Source organism: Macrotis lagotis, chromosome 2 (assembly GCF_037893015.1).
Source record: "Macrotis lagotis isolate mMagLag1 chromosome 2, bilby.v1.9.chrom.fasta, whole genome shotgun sequence".
Lineage (NCBI taxonomy): Eukaryota > Metazoa > Chordata > Mammalia > Peramelemorphia > Peramelidae > Macrotis > Macrotis lagotis.
The window spans coordinates 219,483,938-219,511,777 of NC_133659.1; the positions used below are offsets into that span (position 1 = coordinate 219,483,938).

The 27,840-nt window shown below is 35.6% G+C and overlaps 1 protein-coding gene and 1 long non-coding RNA gene across 3 annotated transcripts in view; one reads left to right on the top strand and one right to left on the bottom strand.

The window, feature by feature from the left end:
- Positions 1-2,937: 2,937 nt before the first annotated feature.
- On the top strand, positions 2,938-27,808 carry CD7 (CD7 molecule). 2 transcript variants are annotated; one of them, XM_074224795.1, is made up of 5 exons: positions 2,938-3,062; positions 5,890-7,844; positions 19,202-19,516; positions 21,351-21,478; positions 25,665-27,808. In XM_074224795.1, exons 2-5 carry the CDS (start codon positions 7,781-7,783, stop codon positions 25,767-25,769), a joined length of 612 nt encoding a protein of 203 aa, XP_074080896.1. In that variant the 5' UTR covers positions 2,938-3,062; positions 5,890-7,780; the 3' UTR covers positions 25,770-27,808. The 2 variants fall into 2 exon arrangements, with proteins under 2 accessions (XP_074080896.1, XP_074080897.1); XM_074224796.1 differs by having other exon boundaries at positions 2,938-7,844.
- The window catches only part of LOC141514208 (uncharacterized), a 114,607-nt gene continuing 92,858 nt past the window's right edge, over positions 6,092-27,840 (bottom strand). The window contains exon 4 of the long non-coding RNA XR_012475968.1: positions 6,092-7,884. This is a non-coding gene — a long non-coding RNA (uncharacterized LOC141514208). The remainder of the gene's footprint in view (positions 7,885-27,840) is intronic.

A 27,840-nucleotide genomic window follows, 5' to 3' on the forward strand; every position in this document is an offset into this window, starting at 1 on the left:
TAGTATTCTTTTTTAAACACAATGTAGAGGACTTTTAAGAGGCTTTTTTCCCTTCCTCTTTTAAAACCTCTTGGGGGGTGCAGCTAGGTGGCGCAGTGGATAGAGCACTGGCCCTGGAGTCAGGAGTACCTGAGTTCAAATCCTGTCTCAGACACCTAATAATTACCTAGCTGTGTGGCCTTGGGCAAGTCACTTAACCCCATTTGCCTCAGAAAAAAAAAACCAAAACCCTCTTAAGGTCCTGAAGTCTACATTTACTAAACCTTAAAGTCTCAATTAACATAAATTGAATACAGCTGTCAATCAGTATCAAGTTAACAAAAGTTTAGCCCTAATAAGGGCTAACCCAAACTAAAAGAAATAGCATTTAACTCCAGCAGTTTAGACACTAACACAGATATAGAAACAATTCTTTTGTAAAAAAATTTCAAATTTATTTGAAATCCCTGGCCAGCACCAAAATCTCAAACTATAGAAACGTTATTCCACCTCTCCAGTCCAGTGGGGAGGTGTAAAAATGTCCTATTGATGTTTAAATACACATATACACATATACACACATATTATATATTTTTGAATCCACCAATTAAGACCAGTCAAAAAAATTAACTTTTGGAATCAATCAGAAATTCTTGAGAAACCTCTTATACATTAATGAAAATCTTGAAATAGCCAATCAAAAAAATTGAATGCATTCTTAAGCAACTTCACAAAATCAAAGTTAACTACTCTATTACAGAGATATTAGCCATAAGCATAGGTTTCATTCAAAAGATGAAATTTTAATTTCCCAGTCCCAGAAAAAGTCTTCTTCCCCTTTTTTCTTAACTAATTGGACACGAAGTTTCCCAAGCAGTAACCTAAGAAAAACGTGGTCATTGCCCAACCTTCCCCTCCCCAAACTAGGAAGAAGGCATGGGGGTTCCTTGATTTCTAAAACAAGTTTTTTTTTGGGGGGGGGTCTTATATTTCCAGCAAAACATGCATTCCATCTGAGACATTGGTTTGAGTTTCAAAGTTCTAAAAAGGAAGATTTCCCTTCTCTCTTCCCCCTCCCTCTGCAGAGGGTAGGGGTGGCAGAGAATGAGAGAGAGCATTTGAAAGAGTAAGAGAGAAAAAGAGTTCCATCCAAAGATTTTCCATCTGTCTCTTATTGCTATTGCTAGCATTTCTGATACTATATTGAATAGTAGTGGCTAAAATGAGCATCCTTGTTTCACCCCTGATTTTATTTGAAATGCTCTGAGTTTATTCCCATTACATAAATTATTTGCTGATGGTTTTAGATAGATACTATTTATTATTTTAAGAAAAACTCCATTTATTCCTAAATTTTCTATTTTTTTAATAGGAATGGATGGTGTATTTTATCAAAGGCTTTTTCAGTATCTATTGAGATAATCATATGATTTCTGTTGGTTTTGCTATTGATATGTTTAATTATGTTAAGTGTGTTCCTAATGTTGAGCCATCCCTGCCTGCCTGATATACATCCAATCTGATCATGGTGTATAATCCTGTAAATAACTTGCTGTAATCTCATTGCTAAACTTTTATTTAAGATTTTTGCATCAATATTCATTAGGGAGATTGGTCTATAATATTTTCTTTGTTTTGGTTCTTTCTGACTTAGGTATTAGTATCATAAAAGGAATCTGTCAGAAACTAGTTTATGTAGAATAGGAATTAATTGTTCCTTAAATGTTGGGTAGAATTTGCTTGTTAATCCATTTGGACCTGAAGGCTTTTTCTTAGGGAATTTATTGATAGTTTCTTCAAATTCTTTTATCTGAAACAGGGTTATTTAAATAATTTATTTCCTCTTCTGTTAATCTGGGTAGTTTGTATATTTATAAATATTCATCCATTTCACTCAAGTTATCCAATTTATTGGCATACACTTCAGCAAAGTAGCTCTGAATTATCACATTAATTTATTCCTCATTGGTGGTTAGTTCACCCTTTTCATTTTTTTGTTGGAAGCCAGGGTCTCTAAGCTGTTTGACACAGTCGCAGCAAGAAGACTTAAGGCAGTCACACTGCCTGATGGAACAATATTTCCTTCTTCAATATATATATATAGGGATTTCATGCGTACCAATGTTTATAGGTTTATTATTGATTATAATATTTACTCACCCTAATACTGGAATGACTATAAAGGAAGGATTTCAGAAAAATTCCTTGAATAAAAAAGATTGTAAACTCTGTCTAAATTTAACAGGACTGCCTCTCCCTGAGGCATACAAAAGGCTTCAACTTTATGAAATCTCTGGAAAACCCAGCACTGAGAATTCCAAGGAGACGCCAGAATATATACAGGGAAAACAGATACAAGATGGGTCAGATAGAATTCCAGGGAAATTAATAGTTTTGCCCCCCTTACCATACACAGGAATATATGAAAAAGATGGTGAGAAAATAATTAGTACAGGTGACCGATATGTGAACTCCAGCAGCCTTAGTTTCATGGGAAAGAATAAAAAAGTCACAGAAACTGTGGCTTCTACCAACTAGGCCAGAAAGAAAAATTGGTTATTGTAAGAGTTAACGGATGGGTGGACAAACATAAAGACCCTCACTACAGACTATTAAGGAAGTGTATCAAAAAACATTACCTACACAAAAAATATAAAAAACTTTCCATTAAAAGAATTGCTTAGTTAATAACCCTAAATGAATTAACAATTATACAATGTAATAATAAATATGATAACAGACAGGTTAAGGCCATCGTGGTCCGAGTAGGGATAAGAAATTAATTAACTATATGATTATTACTTAAACTTGTAATCACATGATTAAAACTTGTAACCATATGAACTATTTGATTGTTGATGAAAATTGTACACTCTTGTAACCAAGGAAATGATCTCAGCTTGCTTGCTTGCTTGAAACATACGTGATTCTGAAACTATAAAAGTAAATCCAAGCAGCTGACAGTCAGTCAACCTGCTCCTGCCTTTACCCACTTGTTGACTCAACTCATTTAGCCGACTCTATCCCTCCTGTCAGGTTCCAAGAACCCCGTGGAGGCTGGACACCCTCAATTTTTGATACTGGTAATTTTGTTATCTTCTTTCTTTTTTTTTTTAAATAAGATTAACCAAAGGTTAATTGGCTTTTTCATAAAACCAACTCTTAACTTTATGAGATCAATGGTTTTCTTCCTTTAAATTTTGTTTAATCTCTCCCTTGATTTTTAGCATTTCTAATTTGGTATTTAATTGGGGATGTTTAATTTGTTCTTTTTCTAGCTTTTTTAGTTGAATATCCAATTCATTGATCTCCTCTTTCTCTATTTTATTCATAGAGATATAAAGTTTTCCCTCAAAATTGTCTTGGCTGCTTCCCATAAATTTTGGTGTGAGGTTTCATTATTATCATTTTCTTGGATTAATTATTAATTATTTATATTATTTACTGTTTGATCCACCCATTATTTAAGATAAAGTTATTTAATTTCCAATTTGGTTTATCTTTCCCTGTCCTTTTATTACATGTAATTTTATTGCATCATGGTCTGAGAAGTGTGTATTTATTATTTCTACCTTTCTGAATTTGATTATAAGGTTTTTTTGTGCCCTAGTACATGTCACATGTTTTGGTGGAGGTGCCATGTACTGCTAAGAAAAAGGTATATTCTTTTCTATACCCATTAAGTTTTCTCCAGAGGTCTATCATAACTAAGTTTTCTAAAATTTTATTCACCTTCTTAACTTCTTTCTTGTTTATTTTGTTGTTAGAGTTATCTGGTTCTGAGAGAGGGAGATTGAAGTTTCCCATTATTAAAGTTTTGCTGTCTGTGTCTCCTTGTAATTCACTCAACCTTTCCTCTAGGAATTTGGATACTATACCACTAGGTGCATACATGTTTAGTAATGATATAGCTTCATTACCAATGGTGTCTTTTAAGAAGACATAGTTTCCTTCCTTATCCCTTTCAATGAGATTGATTTTTGCTTCACTTTGTCTGAGATTAGGATTGCTACCCCAGATTTTTTTACTTAAACTGTGGCATAATATATTTTGCTCCAACCTTTTACCTTTACCCTGTATGCATCTCTTTGCTTCAAATGTATTTCTTGTAAATATTTATCTATTTATATATATGTATATACATATATACATATATATAAATCTAAAAGGGAATATTTATCTATAAACAAAGGATAGGGGGAAATCATTAACCTCCTTGTTGTTCTGACTATGAAAGTTACACAATATTAAGTTGCACAATTGTTCCTCAGAGACTATCATCCTAATATAATACTGTAAGATGAATTGTTATCTCTTCCTAGACTTTCAGCATTACCAGCTTTCTGATCATAGTCTTCCTGAGTTTGTAATTAACATAGCAGGGAGATACCCACAGTCTTTACTTCTCACCTAGTATTAAAGATGACTGAGACTTAAAACTTCAGTACTGTTAAAAGAAATCAGCCTTTATTGCCTAAAATATAGTTTAGACTTTGACAGCATCCACACTTTTCTCTTAGACCCTTTCCTGAAGAGTGACAGATTTTTATTTCTGTAGAGGAAGAGGGTGATTTACAATTTTCTATTCGGTCCCTGAGCTCAAAGCTATCTCTCACACACATACCCTTTCCTTGTCCCCCCCACCTCCAGAAGATGAGAAATTTGGGAAATCAAACAGTATTTAAGAAGTCTATGGAAACATACCAGATCATCTCAAATTTCAGATTTGGACAAGTCATAAAAACTTTATTAGATCTGTGAGATAAGAAGCTGGAATACAAATGAATGATGAAGAAAGACCGTTGCAAATTCTAACTTAAGACAATAGTACTTAGGAAATTGGTTTAGAGGGAAACTAAGATTCTGTACATATTCAGAAACCAAAAAGACATATGTTAATACGATAACAGTTTGTTGCATTATCTGTAGAGGGCTGGACTTGGATTTAGGAAAAACAGAGTTCAAATTCTGTCTCAGGCATTTACTAGTTTCATGGTTAAGTAACAAGTCACTTAGACTCTTTCAGCCTCAGTTTCATCATGTGTAAAATGAGTATTGTAAGGATCAAATAAGATAATATCTATAATTGTGCTTTGTAAGTTTTAGCCATTATTAATGTTGTTACTTTCATTTGGGCAACTAGGTGGCACATCAGATAGAATGGTGGGCCTGGAGTCAAATTCACTCTCAGCTGTGTGACCCTGGGCACCTCTACCTGCTTCAGTTTCTTTGGCCATAAAATGGACATAACAATAGAAACTATCTCCCAGAGTTGCTATAAGAAGCAAATGAAATAATAATGGTAAAGTACTTAGCACAATATCTAGTACACAGTGTAAGTGATGTAGCACAAACAAAAGCTGTTAAATGAATGGAGATTCCTGTCTCCCATGGACACTGTTGATTTGTATCTTGTCTCTATTTTCCCTTCCACTTAACTTTGGCCTGGATACTGGTGGGCAGGAAATACGTGTTGAAAGGACAGGAAGGACCAGTACATGGTTTGCCATTGGGGGTTACCTGATTCCAAGATATAGGTTCACTCCCAAGTACCACCCTCTATCCAACTCATCCCAGAAGGGTATTTAACATGAAGCACTGTCCCTTTGATCTCTCTTGCTTCTTCTGGCCTCCCATCCAGAAGCATGGGACTTTCTCTGGTTCTTCCTTAATCCACATGGAACTCCATGGACCTAACCATGTGGCCTGGTTAAACCAAACCTCATGGCTGCCTGTTCTCTCTCTCTCTCTCTCTCTCTCTCTCTCTCTCTCTCTCTCTCTCTCTCTGTTTCTCTCTCTCAACTTTCCAGTGGCTTTTCCTTAATCTTTTCTTCACTTTCCTATTATTTTCTTTTGTTTTGTAATTTCTTTTAATAAATCTCTCTTTTCTTTCTACACCTGCATTCCCAGGTCAAAGTGTGATTCTTCACAGTGGATAATTGAACTCAATCAGCAACATAAGCACCAACACTAATGTTACTATTATTGTTTCAAGAGTTGCAGAGTCTGGTCAGAGGATATGAACAGACAGTTTTCAAATGAAGAAATTAAAGCTATATATATGTATATATATATATAAATATGAAAAAATTCTCCAAATCACTATTTATTAGAGAAATTCAAATTAAAACAATAATGAGGTATCATTTCGCACTTATTAGATTAGCCCAGGTGAGAAAAAGGGAAGATGATCAATGTTGGAGAGGCTGTGGGAGGATTGGGACATTGATGCATTGCTGGTAGAGTTGTGAACAGAAAGTATGCTCAAAGAGTAATAAAACCGTTCATACCCTTTGACCCAACAATTCAAATTTTAGAACTATATCCAGAAGAAATTGTAAAAAATGGGAAATGTCCCACATGTTCCAAAATATTCATAGCTGCTCTTTTTTATAATGGAAAAGAACAGGAAATTGAGGGGAAGCCCATCAATTGGGGAATGGCTAAACAAGTTATAGTACATGAATACCATGAAATATTATTTTTCTATAAGAAACCATAAATGGTTGGACTCTAGAGAAGAATGGAATCACTTAGAGGATCTGATGCTGAGCCAAGGGAGTAGAGTCAAGAGAATAATATACACATCAACAACATTATGAGATGAATAATCTTGATGGAAGCAACTCCTCTCAACAGTCCAGAGAGCTAGAACAACTGTATTAGACTGGTTATGAACTATATTATTCCCAACCAGAGGAAGAAAAACAAAACAAAACCAAACCTACAGAAAAAAAAACACCCCTACCGAATCTGATGAACACTTTATAAACAGTATCTCTTATGTATCTTTTTCCCTTAATCCTAATTCCTTATGCCAAGAATTACTGATTTGTAAATATGTTTAACAAAATATGTATGTAAAATGCTAACTTGACTGTTCCCTACTGAGGGGAGGGGGGTGGAAAGGAAGGGTGGAGGGAAATTTTGTAACTTGGAACTATGCATGTACAAATGGATGAAAATTTTAAAAAATTAAAAAAATTGAAATAATAAGAAAAAAGAGTTGCAGAGTCAAAGAATTAATCACTTAGTGGCCAGCCTATCCAGTTCTTGGACAACAGACCTAGATTCCTAAATTCACACTCAAAGTTGTCACTCTGATGACCAAAGACCTCAGCTTTAGGAAAACAATAGTTAATTTATTTTTATAGACCATCTAAGAAAGTTCAAACTTCTCCATTTCTACAAACTTGTCATCATCAGTGCAAAATAGAAAGGGTAAAGGAACAAAGGTAATTTGGCACCTAGGCAGCTAGGTAGCATATTCTTTAGAGTCCTGGACCTAGATTTAGGAAAAAGAGAATTCAAATCCTGCCCACAGGCATTTACTAGCTCGATGGTTGAATGGCAAGCCATTTAAACTCTTTCAGTCTCACCCTTTGAGATTCTAGAGTCAATCTCACCCTCAAATGAATCAATTAATAAACTGTTCCCTAAGCTTGATAGATTCCTCCTTTTACCTCCATGTTTTAGTATCCTTCAGCATTCAGTGCATGTGCCATCTCCTATGAAATCCTGGACTGGATCAGGTTAGAATATTATGAAGAATCACTACAATGTTTGCTATAAAATAAGTACAAATATTACCATGAAGTCACAAGTCAGGAAGTTAAGCTTACGTTAACTTGTTTTGAATGAGACTTTGTAAAGTGTGGTTAGACTCAAGAACCATGTGTGGTTTGCACATTATACATGCATACACACACACACACACACACACACACACACACACACACACACACATATATTTTGCTGGATATCAGATTGCCAGAACTGTAAGGCAAACACTTTGGTGAAGATGTCCCAGCTGCTGAAACTTCCACTTCTCTTCTTGCTTCTCTCCAGGATTGCAGCAAATGAAGGTATGTGTGTTTCCCCAATATCATAGACCTCTTTCAGCTCCTGTTTGAAAAAGGAACCAAGAACAGGTTATAGATGGAGAGTCTCAGTAGTTTTCAATATCTTCCTATATTCTCTCTGGCCATTCTATTCAATTTGGTCAATTCAATAAATATTTGAGATCCCTGACATAATTGAGCCAAGGTAGCATAACAGATGAAATGATGGAGAACCTTTAAGTCAGAAAGACCTGGGTTCTAGTTCTGTCTCTGGAAATACTGGTTGGATATGACCATCAGCAAGTCATTAATCTTCGAACTCCCCAGGCAACTTTCAAAGACTATAAATATAGAGAAGGGACTGAACTGTATTATGGAAGGAAGTCTACAGACTAGAAGTTCCATTTACTGATGAAATCTGATCCAGACTGGGATTTTAAAAAACAAACAACTTTGTTAGATTCTCAGAACACAAAAGAATAAAATTAAACAGCTCCCTGGTGGAGTTTCAATTTTTTGTGAGCTTGCAAGGAGGGTTTTACAAATAAGAATAATACAAAGTAATTTGAGGAGGGAGAAAGCACTAAAAAATAGGGGGAGGGGGAAGAAGAGCATCTTAAAGCAAGTTGAACCTGAACTGTGTTTTGAAGGAAGACAGAGACTCCGGGAGCTTCAGATGAAGAGGAAATGCCTTCCGAGGGAGCTGATAGACTGTAAATGCATAATGGTGGGAAATAAGAGTTTTGAGCTCAGGAATTAGAGTATAGTCTAATACAGATGATTCATAGAGTTCTTGAAGAAGATTGAGACTGAAAAAGTAGGTAAGAACCAAGTTAGAGTGAACCATCCACACCGAACTAAAGAGTTTATATTTTATCCTAGAATAACTGAAGGTTCTGAGGTGAAGGAATGAAATGGTCAGTCCTATGCCTTCAGAACACTATTTTGGCAGCTGTGCAAAGGATGAAAAGTGGAGTGCTAGAGATCAAGGTGATAAATTTAGAGGTTATTATAATTGTCCGGGCTGGAGATGATGAGATACTTGAACTAGGGATATGGAAAGAAGATAATGGATATCAGAAATAGAATAAAAATAGAATTACAAGACTTGACAACTAATTGGCTATAGGGACTGAAAGAGGAACATCAAGAATAGTTAAAAACTATATATCTGGATTACTGAGAAGTTGATGGTACCCTAATAGAATTAAGGGAATTTAGAAGAGAAGTACTTTTCAGGCACATAATAATTTTCTTTTGAACATAATGAATTTAAGGTGCCAATCCAGAAAATGTTTAACAGATAATTGACAATAAAGGTTGAAATTCACTTGAAAGAGCATAGATGAATATGTAGAATATAAAGAACATAAAAATCATTCACAATATCATGTATACATAAGTATATACATATACATATGTATCCATATAGTGTTTTAAAAGTACAATTTTAAAACACTAAAGTTTATATATATGGATACATATGTGAATAAATATGTCCATATAGATAGGGGCATATCAATATGTGACTCCTCTCCAGTTACATGGCCATCACCTGAATTTAGCCCTATCTCTTCTTGCCTGGACCACTATAACTGGTTTCTAACTGTTCTTGTCTCCAATTTCTCCCCATTTCAATTCATCCTCTATTCAAGGGCCAAAGTGATTTTCCTGGCTCTTTAACATCATCAGAATTAAATCTCAAATCTTTGTTTACTCTTCATAACTGACTCCTTCCTACTTTTCAAGGTTTCTTAAATTTTACTTCCCTATACACACTCTATGTCTACTTCCTATTCTTCACACATGATACTTCATTTCCTCATTTGTGTTTTTGCAGTCCCATACCTGGAAAGCTCTGCTTTGCTACCTCTGCCTTTTAACTTGTTTCCAAGTTTTTTTTAAGACCCAGCTCTAATCTCTAATCACCCTTCCACTCCAATCTTTCCACTCCTAGTGACTTTCTTCAGAAATTATCTTCCATTTCCTCTATGAACATAGTTCCATTTCCTCTATGAACATGTTGTCAATCCCATTAAAAGTGAGCTCCTTGAGAGCAGGGACAATGCTTTAGCTTTTTTTTATATCCCCAGAGCTTGAAACATAATAATCCTTAATAAATGCTTATTGACTGATAAGAATGAGAGTGTGAGAGAGAGACAGAGAGAGAAACAGAGAGACAGAGACAGAGAGACACACAGAGAGAGACAGAGACAAAGAGAGACAGAAAGAGACAGAGAGAGACACAGAAAGAGAGAGAATCAAAAAAAGATTCTCTGTTATCTATACAGAGAGATGGGAGGGTGTTAAAAAGAGGGGTTGACTTTGAAAAAGGAGGATTACCTGCTCTTCATAGATTAGAGTAAAAAAAAGAGAAAACAGAGTTTTGATGTATAGACTAGGTAAGATGGGGAGTGGGATTGTGATGGATAATTTAAATTTTCTCAGTAAATTGGGAGACCACAACATCTGCTGAGAATGGGTGAAGGTTAAGAAGTAGAAATTCAAGTTTCCAGAAAGTCTGGAATTGGCAAGGAGGCAGAGCCTGGATGCTTCCATCAAGCTCTTCCAGCCAAGTTTAAGAGAACAACCTGAGACAAAAGGTGTATCTGTGATGATTTGTTTTCCAACTTTCTGTTCAGAAAAACTGAACCAGGTGGTAATTTTGCCTGCCCATTTATTAAATCAAAAGTTGACATGTTCTTTAATGTTTGTTCACATAAATGTTATATTAATATTAAAAATCAGTCTCAGGTAAAAGTGTAATCAACTTTAGCAATTTCTGATTTGTATGTGTTTCATTAATGGCAAGGAGATGAAATAGTGGAACAGGCTCAGCATGCTACACACAAAGAGGAAAAAAAAATAAGAAAGAGAATCAATTTAGTCAGAAATTGCTCTGATCTTCCCAGTTGGAGACTCGGGAACTAAATGAAAGAATCTCAATAACTTCCCAAAGTAGGTTAAAAGCATGAATCCAGTTTTTCTCCTAGACAAATGATAAGGGGTTGTTTCTCGCGGAAAAGACTGGTCTCTGTGAGTGCTATGGGAGAGGAAGGTTTAGGATTCTCTACTTTCTCTCTCTAGTCTCTATTTTTGGAATGTGGTCATTGCTAGTCTTCTTAGAAATAACTATATTCAAATTTTCAGTTTCAAAAATTCAGTTTTCAAATTCTTTTTTTTTTAGGTTTTTTGCAAGGCAAATGGGGTTAAGTGGCTTGCCCAAGGCCACACAGCTAGGTAATTATTAAGTGTCTGAGACCGGATTTGAACCCAGGTACTCCTGACTCCAAGGCTGGTACTTTATCCACTACACCACCTAGCCGCCCCTATCCCCCTGCCAGTTTTCTATACCAATTGAAAAGAAATATAAGCAAACTCCAAAGAGCAAATAAGTTTTGGATTTAATATATATTCTCCTGAGCAACTAGGAAAGAAAGACAAAGAAATAAATAAAATCACTGTCTTGGAATCTATCCTTCAGAATGGACATTTCAGTAAGAACCAGTCTGCCCACATCTTCTCATCTAATTCTCATGCTGCTCTCTTGACTATGGTAGGTGGAGGTAGTAGTTAGAACATCTGAGCTTCAGGGGCTGCTCAGACTCCAACAGTCCTGCTTATCCATATTTTCACTCCAGTTTTTCTCAAAACTCAAGCATAGTTCAGTTCTGAAATTATGTTCACATGCTCTTTTATGAGAGTATTTCTTTGAAGCAAGAAGATAATACTGTCTCTTTAAAGCATAATCTCTAATCTCTTTTTAGACAGGAGAATCCAAAAAAAAAAAAAAAGAAAAGAAAAGAAAAGAAAAGGAACTAAAGATTTTCTACCTATTCATCACACTTCCCTTTATTTACTTTAAATCTGTTGGAAGAAAAAATACTACATTCCTTCCCAATGTTGGTAATTTTGCAATAGCTTGTAACATCAGTTATAGTATTATTAGCATCTGATATTACATATCACAGAACCAACACATAAGCACTTTTCAGAAAAAAAGAATAATTAATCCAGAGTCCCAGACACTCACCTCAGGGTGCCATTCACAGCAAATATATTTCAACCATATATACCATAGACTTACACAAAGGAAGCTTTGATTGGTTGTTTTAGTGTCTGAAGGTCTAAATTATATGCAGGACATACTATTTATGTCACAGAAATAACCACAAACCTAAAGAACATAAGCAAATATGCATAATAGCAATAAATTAGGTCTATAGAATAACAAAGTGTTCATAATAGCATGGTACACAGAAAATAAGTAACTAATGAAACTGTACAGGTTTAGGTACCCACAATATATGCATGATACCAGTTCAAATATGAACAAGAAAATGTTATAACAGAGGTATGTACAATAATAGAAACATGCACCAATTTCAAAAATTTTTGTAGCAAAGAATCTGTTCTCTCCCTCTGTCTCTAACACACACACACATGAAATTACATGTGAAACATATGATACAGAGGTAAACATTCACATGATCATCTGAAGGTATAGAGCCCCCCAGCTTGGAAAATGCAGGTAGATTATTTTCCCTGTCTCATTCTTGTGTAAGATACTCTTATTTTGACCCTCTCTCCCACCTTGAGAGAGGTGTGCCATTTTATTAAGATATCTTAATAAAAACCATTTTAATCATTCTGGACTAAGTATTCATGAGTCATTTATATCACTAGTCCACCCTATAGAATTTTCTCCACCATCATTTTGATTCCTTGACCAGGAAAGCATTTGACTAGGACTCCAGAAGACTTGCTTCTCAGTGTCCGCAGGATTGACGAAACCTGGGTTCAGTCTGGCTCCCACCCTTTCCATCACTATAGTTGAACCTCACAAAGGCTGTCGCTAAGTATCCTCAGTGGAAACAGGATAGAGCTGACAACCCCGAGCAGAAACTGAGGAGAAAAGGGTCCAGGTAATCAAAAGTATGTCATTAGAGCTTATCAGATTCCCAGTAAGGAGTTAACACCAGAACATAGGAATCAAAGGAAGAACCAAAGACAAAACCCATGTTGAGTCATCAGGAAGCAGAGCTATAACAGAAATCCCCAGAAGCCTGAGCCTGGTGTTAGGCACAATATTCATGACCAAGTATGACCTGTCAATCTATCAAATGAGATGAATAAAGAATAACCAAAGCTCAAAGCTCCAATAGAGAAATCGAGACTGAGGATATTAGCAAACAGATGAAAATACTGGAATATAATGAAGAACTACTATGGCTTAAGAAAAAACCAAATGGTAACCCCAGAAGAAAAAGAATGCTACAAGATATCTAAGTAGAGTCTCAGAGAAAAGAATATATGGTTACAAGGAATATAAAAGTACCTGGAAGAAATTGAAGTAGGGGAAATGTTAAGAAAAATCTGTTAATTAATCTGTTCCCTGATCCCACCACCATCTCAATTGTCCAGGTTATAAAATGAAGTCATTGAACTTTTAGTAATTTAGTAACTTTAGTAACTTTTAGTAACTTCCTTGCCCCAAACTGGCAAGGAAGGACTTCTGTAAATCCCGATCCCCAGGCACAAAACAAGCCTCTAGCAACTAAAGAATGGATGCCATCTTAGCCTGAAAGGATTGTCTCTGCACAAATAACCCAATTATCTCTTCTCTGCTCTCTGAGCTACTCCCCTCCAAGTCCTCCTTAAAAGCTTGCTCACTCAGGGAGTTTCTTGATTTTCTTCAGAAGATCAGACTGCTCTGAAGGAGAATAATTCCCACATAACCTCTCACTCCCCTATGTACTTCTTTATTATGTATCCCAGCTTGCTCCTCTCCTTTAGAGGTCAACCTGCTCTTGGGGAGCATCATCCCCAAACTGAACCACCACCTTCATAATGCAGCTGAATCCATATTAATCTAAACCCAATCACTGTTTTTGTGGCTGGTCCCTTTCCCATTTTTCCCCTTTCTTAATTGTGCTGTTCTCCCCAGACCAAAGTTCTTCTGTGCTTAAATTTATTGTCTTAAGAACTCTTTACCTTGCTAAAGAACCTAACCAGTGAGCTTTTTGTAACCTATGAACTTTTGAAACAACCTGTGAATTAAAATCTATGTCTTTTCTTAAAAAAAAAAGATACTCTCATTTCTCATTCCCAGTCAATGAAATTCATACAGAATAAAATTTGCTGGGGCTGATTATGCCTTTATCTTCAACCAGATTTTAAAGCTATTTAAACAGAAAAATAGGCAAACTTTAATGAGCAGATACTATTTAGATTTGCAATTAAATGTGAAGCTCACACTCATCAGTAAATGCTAACATTGTAATATAGCAAATAAACCTATAATCTGTCATTAAGACTGTCATCTGATAAACATTAATATTGTTATATAGTAATCATTAAGATTATTATCTAGCACCATTAACATTGTCATATGGTAAACATTTATCTAGTTGTCACTATAATATCACAATTTGATTTGAGCACTATACCATCATGAATTAACCCAACTTTCCCTGTGATATATCAGCCTATCGGCCCCTAATCATAGTTCTCAGAACTATAATCTGAATCCCTAGAAAGTTCCTGACTTGTAATAGGTACTTAATAAATTCTTGTTAATGATGGCTCCCTAAACCTGACTTTATGAAGAGTCAAGGCTGGCTAAGTGGTATGACTGCTGTATAAGATACATTTGTACCATAGGAATCTGTGAGACTGAAATTCTAGACAAATAAGGAGTCAATTCTTTTCCCTTTTCCCTTTTTCCCCTTTTTTCCCTTTTTTAAAATGGTTATTGGAAAGACAATAACCCTGAAAATTTGCTTATTATTCTCATTTTACAGTTAAAGAAACTGAAGCAAACAAACAGAAGTTAAAGTGCCTTGTTTAGAGTCACATTACTAGTGTTTAAAGCTGGATATGAACTCAGGTGTCTTTGTGATTATAGGATAAATACTCTATCCATTGTGCCACCAGTTATTCTCATAATAATTCTAGTAACAATAAGCAACATTTATAAATTGCTCTAAGATTTGCAAAGTACTTTACTAATATCGCTTCATTTGTCCTCACAACAAAATGGGAGATAGGTATTATTATTATTATTATCATCATCATCATCATCATCATCATCATCATCATCATAATCATCATCATCATCCCCATTTTAAAAATGAGGAAACTGAGACAGGCAAAGACTAATTGGTTTGCACAGGGTCATACTGCCAATACATGTGTAAAAGCTATAGTTGTACTCAGTTCTTCTTGACTCTAGACCTAGCATTCTATAGCAGTGGGAGCACAAGATATGAACTGTTTCAGGTTTTTTTGTTTGTTTGTTTTTAGGTTTTTGCAAGGCAATTGGCTTAAGTGGCTTGCCCAAGGCCACACAGCTAGGTAATTATTAAGTGTCTGAGTTCATATTTGAACTCAGATACCCCTGACTCCAGGGCTGGTATTCTTATCCACTGCGCCACCTAGCCTCCAAGATATGAACAGTTTTAATAGTTGCTATTGTTTTCCAGAGAAATTGATATAATGCCTAGACCAATGAGTATAGCACAATAGGGTCTTTTTCCTTCACAGACCTACAAAAATGAATTTGATTACTTTTCCTCCCTCCACAAAGTTGAAGGGTACAAGATAGTATGCGGAATTGTCAAATTTTCCATTCCTCTGCAAATAAGAGAACTTGAACTTTTTTTTCCTGATAGTCATTAAATTATCTGTTCCATATTCTATGATAATTTGCCTGCTATATTGGGGGACAGGTTATACTAAAAAATATCTGTTAATTTCTTATTTTTTTGCATGTTATATTGTTAAAAATATTTTTGTAGCAAAGAATCTGCTCTCTCTCTAACATATACACACATACACAAACATACATACACATGCACACACACACACACACACACACACACACACACACACACACACACACACATTTTATCCTGGCTGCTTTCTTTGCTTCTCATTGTGTAAAATCTCTCTTTTTTTTAATATATTGAATCCATCCCTCTTTGGCAATCATTTCTATAATTTATTAATTTGCTTGTTTTGTCAGAAAGGAATACATTAATGTTCTCATCTTAACCTAAATATGCATACACAAATAGTTCCTAGTTTCTTTATTTAATTTTATTCACTCTATTTACAAAAAAAAAAATGTAGGGGAGGTTACATGGCGCAATGGATAGAGTGCCAGTCCTAGAGTCAGGAGGACCTGAGTTCAAATATGGCCTCGGACACTTAGTAATTACCTAGCTGTGTGATTTTTTTGGCAAGTCACTTAACCCCATTGCCTTGCAAAAACAAACCAAAAAAAAAGTAAATGAAATGAGTGTCTTTCAAAGATTGCCACCACTCCCACTCTGCCCTCTCATCATTTATTCAATAAATTATTTATTCATAAATTAATTCCTTAAAATATTCACTATTAAGTTATTCCTTTCTTTCTTCCACTTCTTTCCTCCCCTTTATCTCAAAATCCATTTGTGTCATTTAGCTGTTCATCAAGATAAAATATCCATTGTTTTGTCATCTTCTTCTTGAGACTACATTACTGCATAGCAATCAGTTAATCATAAGTACTTATCTTGATGCTGCTTTTCAGTCTGTGGTCTTGGTGGTTTTGTAGATTAAAAATCACATTAATAATGCTTCTGTGTGTTCCTAATTTTTCAAATTAATATTAATTCTTGAATTACTGTCTGTTGTCTTGAAAGAGAATTCACAGCTTTGCTGATTTATCATTATGACCAACTTTTTATATATCATTGAAAATGATTTTCTCACTTCTTATTCATATAGGAAAATCTTATGTAATTATACTTACTGCTTTTTGAGGATATGTTTTGTTTTTGGATTACTGCATAATCATTTCCTTGTTACTGTAGTCCTGAAATTTGAAAATTGTGTATCTGGATGAGGTTTATCCATTTTCATCTTTTGCCACCTGCCTCTTTTGCAATATTTCTAGGAACTTTTCTTGCATAATTTCCTGAAAGAGTGGTGTCGGTTTCTTTACTTCCTAACAGTTTTGGGGAAGTCTGATAATTCTTAAATTTTTATACCCTTTGTTATTACTCAGAGTCTATCACTTTTGCTTGTGTCAGTTCCATTGTTTTTCTAGCTGTGAAGTTTCATGTCATTTTTTTCCTTCTTTCCTATTGTCTCTAACATTTTGTTTTCTACTGAAATAACTTTTTTTCTCAAACCTATTGCTTTGCTTATAATTGTTAAGAATGGTTCTATATATTATTGACTTTCATCTTTGACTTGAAAGTTTTTAGAATTAGGGAGCTATTGTAAGTCTTAGAGTTGGTATAGTGACATATTCAGACATTAACATGGCAGGAAAATGGAATGGAGAAGAGAAACTTGGGGCTAAGAGATCCATTAAAAGTCAAAGAAGAGGTTATAAGGACCTGAACTAACCTGGGATATATATATATATATATATATATATATATATATATATATAACTGGACAGAATCTGAAATTATTACTGGCCTTCTTTGATTTCAAAAGTCTGCAGTTTGATTTTTGCTTCTGATCATAGCTTGGTACATTTTTTTATAATTATTGATTATTTCATGCTCACAAAGAATTTTCCAAACTAGTTTAGTCATCCAGGAATCAATTCCATCCATTGTAATATAACTGTTATATTAACTGTTATAATTAGAAGCTTCAGAAGAAAAGCTATCAAATCTAGCAATAAGTATCAAAAAAAACCTATCCAGTCCACACCTATAGAGTGGACCTACTTCTCTAAATCAAGATGGTAGATCTGCTTATTTCATTCTTTATCAGGTTAGAAAAGTTCCCAAAAGTCTTCATTTTCATAACACTGATGGTGTAAATGGTTCTGGTCATGTTGTTTTGCATTAGCTCATACAGTCTTACTACATTTTTTTGTGATCATCTTATTTCCTTATTTTTTTTTACAGCACAATAGTGCTTCATCAAATTCATTATATCACAACTTATTCAGTCTAGGAGGAGAACAATTTATACAATAATAGCAACACTGTAAAACCAAATAACTTTGAAAGTTGTAAGAACTATGATCCATTTAGAATATAAAATAAAGCATATTTTTGTATATGACTACCAGGGGAATTTGCTTTGCATGAAGCAAATTTTTTTTCTACAATTGCATATTTGTAACAATACATTTATTTTTCTTTTAGGTTTTGTAGTGTTGTGGGGTATGAAAAGGAAAGAAAAGAAGTTTCTTTTAATATTAATTTTTAAAAAGATAGGTAAAGGGAACTATAGATGTAGAACTTTGCAAGCACTTTCTGCTGAATTCACTGTACTATTTTCTGCTTAACTGTTTATCTTTTGTAATAAGAAACATGAAGTTGGCGTAATCTATAATTATATATAATATAAAAAACAAAGCACATTAATAAAACTTTAAAAATTAAAGATATAAATAAACCAGTGTTCATTGTTACTGATTCCTCAAAAATATTTAAATATATTAGGAAATTGAGCTATTTAAAATTGAGAATAATCTCTTTAAATTTTTTATTATTGCTAGTTCATATTCTATTAATTGCTGACTACAGTCTTCCTCCTCTTTCCTACTCAATGAGTCATCTTTTATTGTAACCGAAAAGAAAATAGAGAAAATGATCAGTTCAGAAAAATCAAACAGTAATTTGACCACATAAAATAGCATATGCAACATTTCACAAATGTAGTTCACCATGTCTACAACAAAATAAATAAGGTGTATTTTTAACATTAAAAAAATATCTACCTGGGTTCAAATCCAGTCTCAGACAATAATTACCTAGCTGTGTGGCTTTGGGCAAGCCACTTAACCCCGTTTGCCTTGAAAAATAAATAAATAAATAAATGAATGAATTAAATAAAACAAATAAAAAATATCTTTCCCTAACTGTTCTGTTTTGTGATTAGATTCTCCCATCTTGGGTTTGGGCACACCTGTAGTGGTAGTTGTCTAGAAATGAGTGAGTATAGGCCTGAAAATCTATTCTGATACATTTCTATAAATGCCATTGTATTTGCAGCAATGAATCAATAATTATTTACTAAGAGAGGAAACACAGTACTAATACTAAATCCAGAAATTCATAGATCTTCACTTTAAATCTTGACTTTAATGCTATGTGAATATGGGTAAGTTCTCTTAGATGTTCTAGTCCTTTCAAAGTCATTTTACAAATAATTTTGAGTTTTCTCTTCTATAAAATGAAGGGGTCTCTGAAGTCCCTTCTAACTCTAGATCTATATGCCTGACAGCAGTAAAAGTTGAAAATAAAGTTTTGAGTTAGAATGTGAAGACTTTAAATGTCAGACAGAGATTCACATGCCACTGCCACTGAGCCAGACACACAACCTTCAGCTCAATAAAAATAACTTCTTTGCCTCTTCTTTTTTAGAGGTGAAACAGTTTCCCCCACTTATCATGGCTCAAGAAGGGGACACAATCAATATCACCTGCATTTCCTCTGGACCATCACTTGGGGTCTACTTGAAGCGAACAGCTATCATGTTCATGAACATATTACATTTCTCAGAAAGAAGAGAATTAATTTTAAATAAAGAGTACATGAACCGTACCTTCCTCTCTGGGTCCTTGAAGAATTTAGTGATCACAATAATCAATATACAACTGAATGACACTGATGTCTATACCTGTGAAAACACAGCCCTAAACAACCTCCTGGGAAGTGGCACCATGGTGGTAGTAACAGGTACTCAATTCTGCTCATACTTAGAGAAACAAATGGCATTCCCAGAATCTTTGCTTATTCTGTGTCCTCTATTAATATACTTTCTTTGCTCTCTGTATGCTTAAGTCCCATTCTCCTTTCAAGGCTCAACTCCAGTCCCATTCCTTTCATAAAAAAAAAAAAACTACACAAAGTCCTTAGAAATCCTTTAAAAGTACAACTCATATAACACTTGCTCTCAATTATATATTGCTTTGTATTGTGAAATGTTTTTTATGCATATGTCCTTTTTTTCCACACTAGTCTATATCTTTCCTTAAGGCAAGGTTTCAGTCATTCAAAAGTTCATTCACTCAAAACAAATGTTTTGAGCATTTGAGACCTGTTGTTTTGCCTTGTATCAAGGGGATAGAATACATATGTATATATATATATATATGTATATATATATATATATATATGTATGTATGTATGTATATATATGGCCCCTGTTCTCAAGGGACTGACAGATGAATAGAGGAAATAAGATGAAAATATAAATAATGCAAATTAGAATTTAGTCAGAATTGAGAAATACAAACAGAAAGCAAGTCACCTGATCTAGTGGATAGAGCACTAATTGTGAAGTTAGAGGAACTCCATTCAAATCCTAGTTTTGTTATTTCTGATTTAGGTGACCTTAATCAAGTCACAAATCTCTCAGATTCATTTTCCTCATCTGGAAAATGGACTAAGGGACATATAAGTTCTCGTCTAACTCTAAAATAGATATATTCTATGATCCTCTATGAGTGTAACTAAAAATTCTTTTGTTCTCTGTATTTGTATACCCAACATCTAGAATAACCCCTAATACATATGTACCTGCTGATTGATAGATCCATCCCATGCTATGAGAACTGAGAGGAAAAAGGGATCATTTCTAGCCAGGAGAATCATGAAAGGCTTCCTAGAGAAGATACCTCCTGAGCTAAACCTTGCTGTTGTTCAATTATTTTTTTTCAGTTGTGTCTGAATTCAAAAATAGAAAAATTCTATTCAAAGATAGAAAAGATCTAAGTAGGAGAAGATCTCTTCATAACTCCTTATTGGGGTTTTCTTGGCAAGGATACTGGAGTGGTTTGCCACTTCTTTCTCCAACTCATTTTACAGATGAGTAAACTGAGGTAAACAAGATGAAGTGACTTGCCCAGTGTCTGAGGTCAAATTTGAACTCAGGAAGATGAGTCTTTCTGACTTCAAGTCTGGCATTATACATATATGGTACATATATATATATAGTACATGTTATATGTAACATGGTACCATATAGCTGCTCAAGTTGGGCCTTAAAGGTGAAGCAAAAAGTTTTCAGTAGAAAGAGGAAGGAATTGTAGGCAGGAGGGAGAGCATGAGCAGAGACACAATCTAAAAAGAATGTAAGACAAGAATAGGACATAATGAATGATCCTGAGGTATCAATTCCTGGTACAAACTGGCCGAAGTTTACCTTCACTGTTTTCCTTAGGAAGGAATATATAGTGACTAAGCGATAAGATCACAGCATCACAGAATGTCAGAACCAGATGGGCATCTTAAAGATCCTCCCTCCCAACACTCTCACTCTACAGATGAGAAAAATTGAAGTTCAGAGTCATTTAAGAAGATATTTGAACTCTGGAACTCCAGTACAGTGCTTTTCCTACCATTTAGGGAAAGAGAGATTCTCTTGAGTTAAGTGACTTACCCAAGTCACACAGCTAAGGACACAGAGATAGTTACCCTTTTTTTCCCCCATGCTCCCACCAGTGGCTTCAGGGACCCACCTGAAGCTTGTTAGAGCCCTGCAAATTATTTCTCTATTTCCTCTTTCTAGAAAAGAAATGGGAAAAAGAGTCTGAGGACAGAAACCCGGAGAATCCACAGCTGTGGATGATTTTGAGTGTAATATTTTTCTTTGCTGGAGTGGCTCTGTGGCCCCTGTTGATGATAATGAAGAAGTGGGTAAGTGAATCAGACCTGTGCTTGCCTTGTATTTTTTTCATTTGGCTATTTCCTTACCTAGATGAACTTCTCTCAAAAGTACAAGAAGAAAGGCAACATGAGATACAGAAAAACCTATCATTGGAAATCCCAGACACCATCTCACTTTCTTTTACCAGGCTCCTTGGAGTAGGGTACCCACATTTCAATATCTATGGAACATTTTGAAAAAAGACAGTCTTAGGGGGAGAAGAAAGTTGTGTATGTGGGAAAGGGATGAACAGAGTTTAGGAATCATTTGTGAGAATCCTGTGAAGATCATAAAACACTGACAGGAATTCTATAGCGCTAACATTGGAGAGGATGTAGAAATTCAAAATTTTATTGTCTTGGACAGTTTGGAGACTATTTAACTGTGCAGGATCTTGTTTGTGCATCTGGAGAGAGTGCCAAGAAATTCATTCTATGATAGTCTCTTGGCTTCTCTCTCCAATTCTGTCAGAGACCCACAACTCCCAGACCTAAGAATTTTCAACAGCATTTCACTAAGAGACAGGAGACAAAGGAGAAAGTAGGGAGTATATGCTTGAACTCAACTCTAATGTGATTATAATGCCAATCAGTACCAAACTTGGGAGAGAGAAATAACTTTGGCATACATATACATACACACACACACATATATATATATATATATATATATAGAGAGAGAGAGAGAGAGACACACACACACATATCTACAACTACATATATGTACATTTAGATATGTGAATGTATGTGCATGTGTTTATGTATATATAAAATATATATTATATGTAATCATTTTATTTACTTATTTTATTAGTATATTTGTTTTTTCAAGTATGATTTTAGATTATTTATTTTATATTATTACAATAATTTTGTTATAAGAGTAAACATAACCCCCTCCCCCCACCAAGAAGATAAGAAACCTCAAGAACAGTGAGAGAGAGAAAAATAATTGTACTTACAGTCTATATTCAGATTCCAATGACTCTGTCTCTGGGGTAAGTTGCCTTCTTTATCACAAGTCCACCAGAGAAGTTGCTTCAATATTTTCCCCACACTTTCTATTGCTAGCTGTATTTCCCTCCATTCATTTCTTCCCCACCCTCCCATTCTATTCTCTCTTTCCTTTCACCCTGTCACTGTTCAAAAGTGTGTGTTGTATTTAAGTACCCTCTCCCACGATCTTCCCTCTCTTCTTTCACCTATTCCCCCCTTCCCTCCCCCCATTCCCCCTTATCCCATCCCTTTCTTCTCATTTTTCTCTAGGGTAACATAGATTTCTATACCCTATTACGTGTGTGTGTTATTTCCTCTCTGAGCCATTTCTGATGAGAATGAAGGCTTACTCATTCCCCCTTGTCTTCCCCCATTCCACTCCATTGAAAAAGCTTTTTCTTAACTCTTATGTGAAATTTCTTAGCTCTTAGCTCTTTCTTCCTCTCTCTTCCTTCCAGTACTCCCCTTTATCATCCATTGACTCCATATTTTTACTATATTACACCATTATATTTCACTCCTTCCTGTGCCATTTCTATATATGCTCCTTCTAACAAGCTGTATAAATGAGAAAGTTCATATGAGTTATCAATATCTTCTTCCCATACAGGAATACAAGCAATTCAATATCATTAAGTTCCTCATAATTAGTCCTTCTCATCCACCCCCTCTATGGTTCACCAGAGTCCTGTACTTGAAGATCAAACTTTCTGTTCACCTTTGGTTGTTTCAATAGGGAAGTTTGAAAGTCCCCTGTTTCATTGAAAATCCATCTTTTTCCCTAAAAGAAGATGTTCAGTTTTGCTGAGAAGTTGATTCTTTTGTAAACCAAGATCTTTTGCCTTCTGGAATATCATATTCCAATCCCTATGAGCCCTTAATGTAGATAGTGCCAGATCCTGTGTAATCCTGACTATGGAGCCACAGGAATTGTTTGTTTCTGGCAACTTTTAGAATGTTCTCTTGGACTTGGGAGTTTTGGATTTGGCTATCCTGGAAGCTTTTCTTTTGGGTCTCTGATTCAGGAGGTGACTGACGAATTCCCTCAATTTCTATTTTACCCTCTGCTTCTAGGATCTCATTGCAATTTTGCTGTATTATTTCTTTTTTCTTTTTTTTTTTTCAAGGCAAATGGGGTTAAGTGGCTTGCCCAAGGCCACACAGCTAGGTACTTATTAAGTGTCTAAGACCGGATTTGAACTCAAGTACTCCTGACTCCAGGGCTGGTGCTCTATCCACTGCGCCACCTAGCTGCCGTCCCTGTATTGTTTCTTGAAAAATGAAGTCTAGGCTCCTTTTCTGGTCATGACTTTCAGGTAGTCCAATAATTTTTAATTTATTTTTTCTGGATCTGTTTTCAAGGTCGTTTGTTTTTCCAATGAGATATTTCACATTTGCTTCTAATTTTGGGGTTTGGGGAATAGTTTTATTTCTTGCTGATTTCTTGTAAAGTCATAAACTTCCTTTAGTTCCATTCTGCATTTGAAGGAGTTATTTTCTTCAGAGAGCTTTTCTATCTCCTTTTCCAGTTGACCAATTCTGCTTTTGAAAGCATTCTTCTCTTCATTTGCCTTTTGTTTTGCTTTTTCCATTTGGCCTAAACTGGTTTTTAACATATTATTTTCTTCAGTATTTTTTTGTGTTTCTTTCACCAAGCTGCTGATTTGGTTTTCATGATTTTCCTGCATCACTCTCATTTCTCCTCCCAATTTTTCCTCCAACTCCCTTAATTGCTTTTCAAAGTCTTTTTTGAGCTTTTCCATAGTCTGAGCCCATTTTCTATTTCTTTTGGAGGTTTTGGATATGGAAACTTTGATTTTGTTGTCACCTGAGTATGTGTTTTGATCTTCCATGGGACTAAAGTAATTTTCTATGGTCAGATTCTTCTTTTTCTGCTGTTTACTCATTTCCTCAGTCCAAGACTAATTTATAGCACTTCCAAGACTTTGGGGGGAGGGTTTGGGACACCCCACTGGGACCTTTATTCTTCCAAGGTCTTATGCTCTCTTGCCTATGCTTTGATATGTAGATGACCACAGGCACTCCCCTCTGCACTGGAGCTGTGAGGAGGCTCCCTGCTATCTTAGTATTGAAGACCAAACTGCAAGCTGGATCTGAGTGTGGGTAAACAGCAGAGTCCTGCACCAGGGAGAACAGAGATATTTCTGCTGTGTCCCCTGACCCCTTTACCATCTGTGGAGTATGCTCTGGAGGTGCAGGCTAGTTTCTTCTGATTCTTGCTGCAGATTCTGCAGCTGATGCACACTCATTCTGGTATAGCAGAGTTCTCTCACTTCCCCTTCAAGCTGTTCCAGGTGATCCCTGGGCTGCACTGGGTTAGGCTGGGCTGAGCTGCAGCTGGGGCTTTTTCCCAACTTCCAGTCCTGATGAAACAGACCTTTCCTGCAGTGCTTCTAAGTTATCTCGGACTGGGAAAAGGTATCACTCAGTCTTTCTGTGGGTTCCACCCCTCTAAATTTTGGGTAGAGTCATAATTTGGTGGCTTTTGGAGTTTTGGGGGGAAGGAGTTCCCAGGAAATACTGCCTTCACACTGCCATCTTGGCTCCACCCAGTATATTTGTTTTTGTTTGAATGTTTATATACCCACATAGATAGTTATATAACAGATACATACATATGTATATATATATATCATGTATATATACCACATATATGTAAGCAATGCATGCACATACATGATCATGGATACAAGTCTACCCATAAAGTATTGAACTGTATCAATCTTTAACATCCCTTTCAGTTCTAAAATCTATATTCCTATGACTTACTCACAATAGCATGGTACCATGAAAACAGAATAGGATTAAGAGTCAAAGGAGGTAGGTAACAATCTGGCTCTGCCACTTAATACTTTGTGATCCTGGGAGAGACACTACTTTTTTGAGGTCTCAATTTCCTCATCTGTAACATGATGGTTTTCTGGGTTCTTTATGGCTTTAACTCTTTGATCTCAGATGTGTCATAAATAGCATTTGAACTTGGAATCATGTCTCCCCACTGCCTTCCTTTCCCAGATATTATTGTGCAGTGAAAAAAATGACAGTAATAATAGACTTCTACTAGATACTGTTTTATTTCTGAAAAGACAGCTTACTGCTGAGTTTACAGAGAGGGAACTGAGGCATTCAAACTGAACTAAAAATTACCTTTGTTTTCCAGGTGTACAAATTCAGAAAGACTCAGAATGTACCATGTAATGTATATGAAGACATGTCGTACTCCAATCAACGCAATACTACCTGCCAGAACAATCAGTACAGCTAACCAATCTCATGTGGCAATCAAGCAAGGGTACCTTACAGAAAGAACATTTTCCCCTCATTCTGTAACTTCTCTGCTGTAGAACAAGAAACTTGACCTACTGCCAGTTAACAGTCAACACAATTCATTCTATTTACTGGTAAAGGAAATAAGAGTTTAATAGATTTTAAATTTCTTAGGATTATAAATGGAAGAAATCAGATCCAACTTCCTCTCATTTATTTTTTTAGACTTTCCAGAAACTACAGGCATAACAATTATAGGAGCTGAGATTTGCACCCAGGTCATATGGGATAAGGAGAATTGAGCAATTTTTGTAAGGGAAAGATATACTAATAACATTGCCCCAAAAATGCAAAAAAAAAAAATGAAGTCATTGAATTACCTTTAAAAATGTTCAAAAGAGGATAGACTTTGAGATTTGGGCAGGGTGTCCACAATTAGGCTACAACTGTAGGAAGGAACCAATCAGAAAAAAAGAATACTTGTCTTTTTTTATTTTGGTTTTTGCAAGGCACTGGGGTTAAGTGACTTGCCTGAGGTCACCCAGCTAAGTAATTATTAAGGGTCTGAGGCTGGATTTGAACTCAGGTCCACCTGACTCCAGGGCTGGTGCTCCTGCTCCAAGAAGGCTTGTCTTATCATAACCTTCTTCCCTCAAGACAACATTCTTTATGGTGGAGTTATGCTAAGCAATCTAATTGCTCACTATTCTGTGTTATATTGCTATGAGTCTAAACCCTTTCCAAATAAGTTCTTTGTCAAAAATAATTAAAAATAGAAAAGATCTATGACACTGATACCTTTAGAGATTGACTCATTGACTCTCGACTTTCAAACCCTAGGTTCTCCTGATGAGATTTGTATTGTGCATAAGTCTTTAGGAGTATAGAAACTTATTTTTTGAGGAGACTATGCATCCAAGTTTGACACTGGGGTAGGGTCCTGAAGGACACCACATGCATTTGATATTAGTGAAGCCCAGGGTGACCTCAAAGTGCAGGAAGCTAAGGCTTAGTTGAGTCTTGCTGAATAAGGCTGCCGCTTTAGGGCTAGCAGGAATGGATCATTGCATCAATGATCTCCACTGATCCTATGTATCCTTCAATAAAAAGAGATGTTTTAAATGGTCAAAGGATATGCAAAGGCAATTTACAGATGAGGAGATCAAAGCAATCCATAGCCATATGAAAAATTGCTCTAAATCATTAATTATTAGAGAAATGCAAATCAAAGCTTCTCTAAGGTACCACCTCACACCTCTCAGACTGGCCAATGTGACCAGAAAGGATAATGATCATTGTTAGAAGGGTTTCAGGAAATCTGGGGCACTATTACATTGTTGGTGGATCTGTGAACTCATCCAACCTTTCTGGAGAGCAATTTGGAACTACTCCCAAAGAGCAACAAAAATGAGCATACCCCTTGATCCGGCAATACCACTACTGGATCTATACCCTGAAGAGATGATGAAAAAGGGTAAAAAACATCACTTGTACAAAAATATTCATGGCAGCCCTGTTTGTGGTGGCAAAGAATTGGAAATCAAATAAATGTCCTTCAACTGGAGAATGGCTTAGCAAATTGTGGTACATGTATGTTGTGGAACACTATTGCTTTATTCGAAACCAGGAGGGATGGGAATTCAGGGAAGCCTGGAGGGATTTGCATGAACTGATGCTGAGTGAGTTGAGCAGAACCAGAAAAAAATTGTACACCCTAACAGGAACATGGGGGTGATGTTCAACCTTGATGGACTTGCTCATTCCATCAGTGCAACAATGAGGGACAATTTGGGGTTCTCTGCAATGAAGAATACCATCTGTATCCAGATAAAGAGCCATGGCGTATAAACAAATTTCAAGGACTATTCCCTTTAATTTAGAAAAAAAAGCCAGATATCTTATTGTCTGATCTTGTTATCTCTTATACTTTTTGTTTCTTCCTTAAGGATGTGATTTCTCTCTCATCACACTCAAATTTGGATCATTGTACAAAATGGAAACAAAATAAAGACTGATAGATTGCTTTCCATGGGAGGGGTGGGGGGAGGGAAGTTAAGATTGGGAGAAAA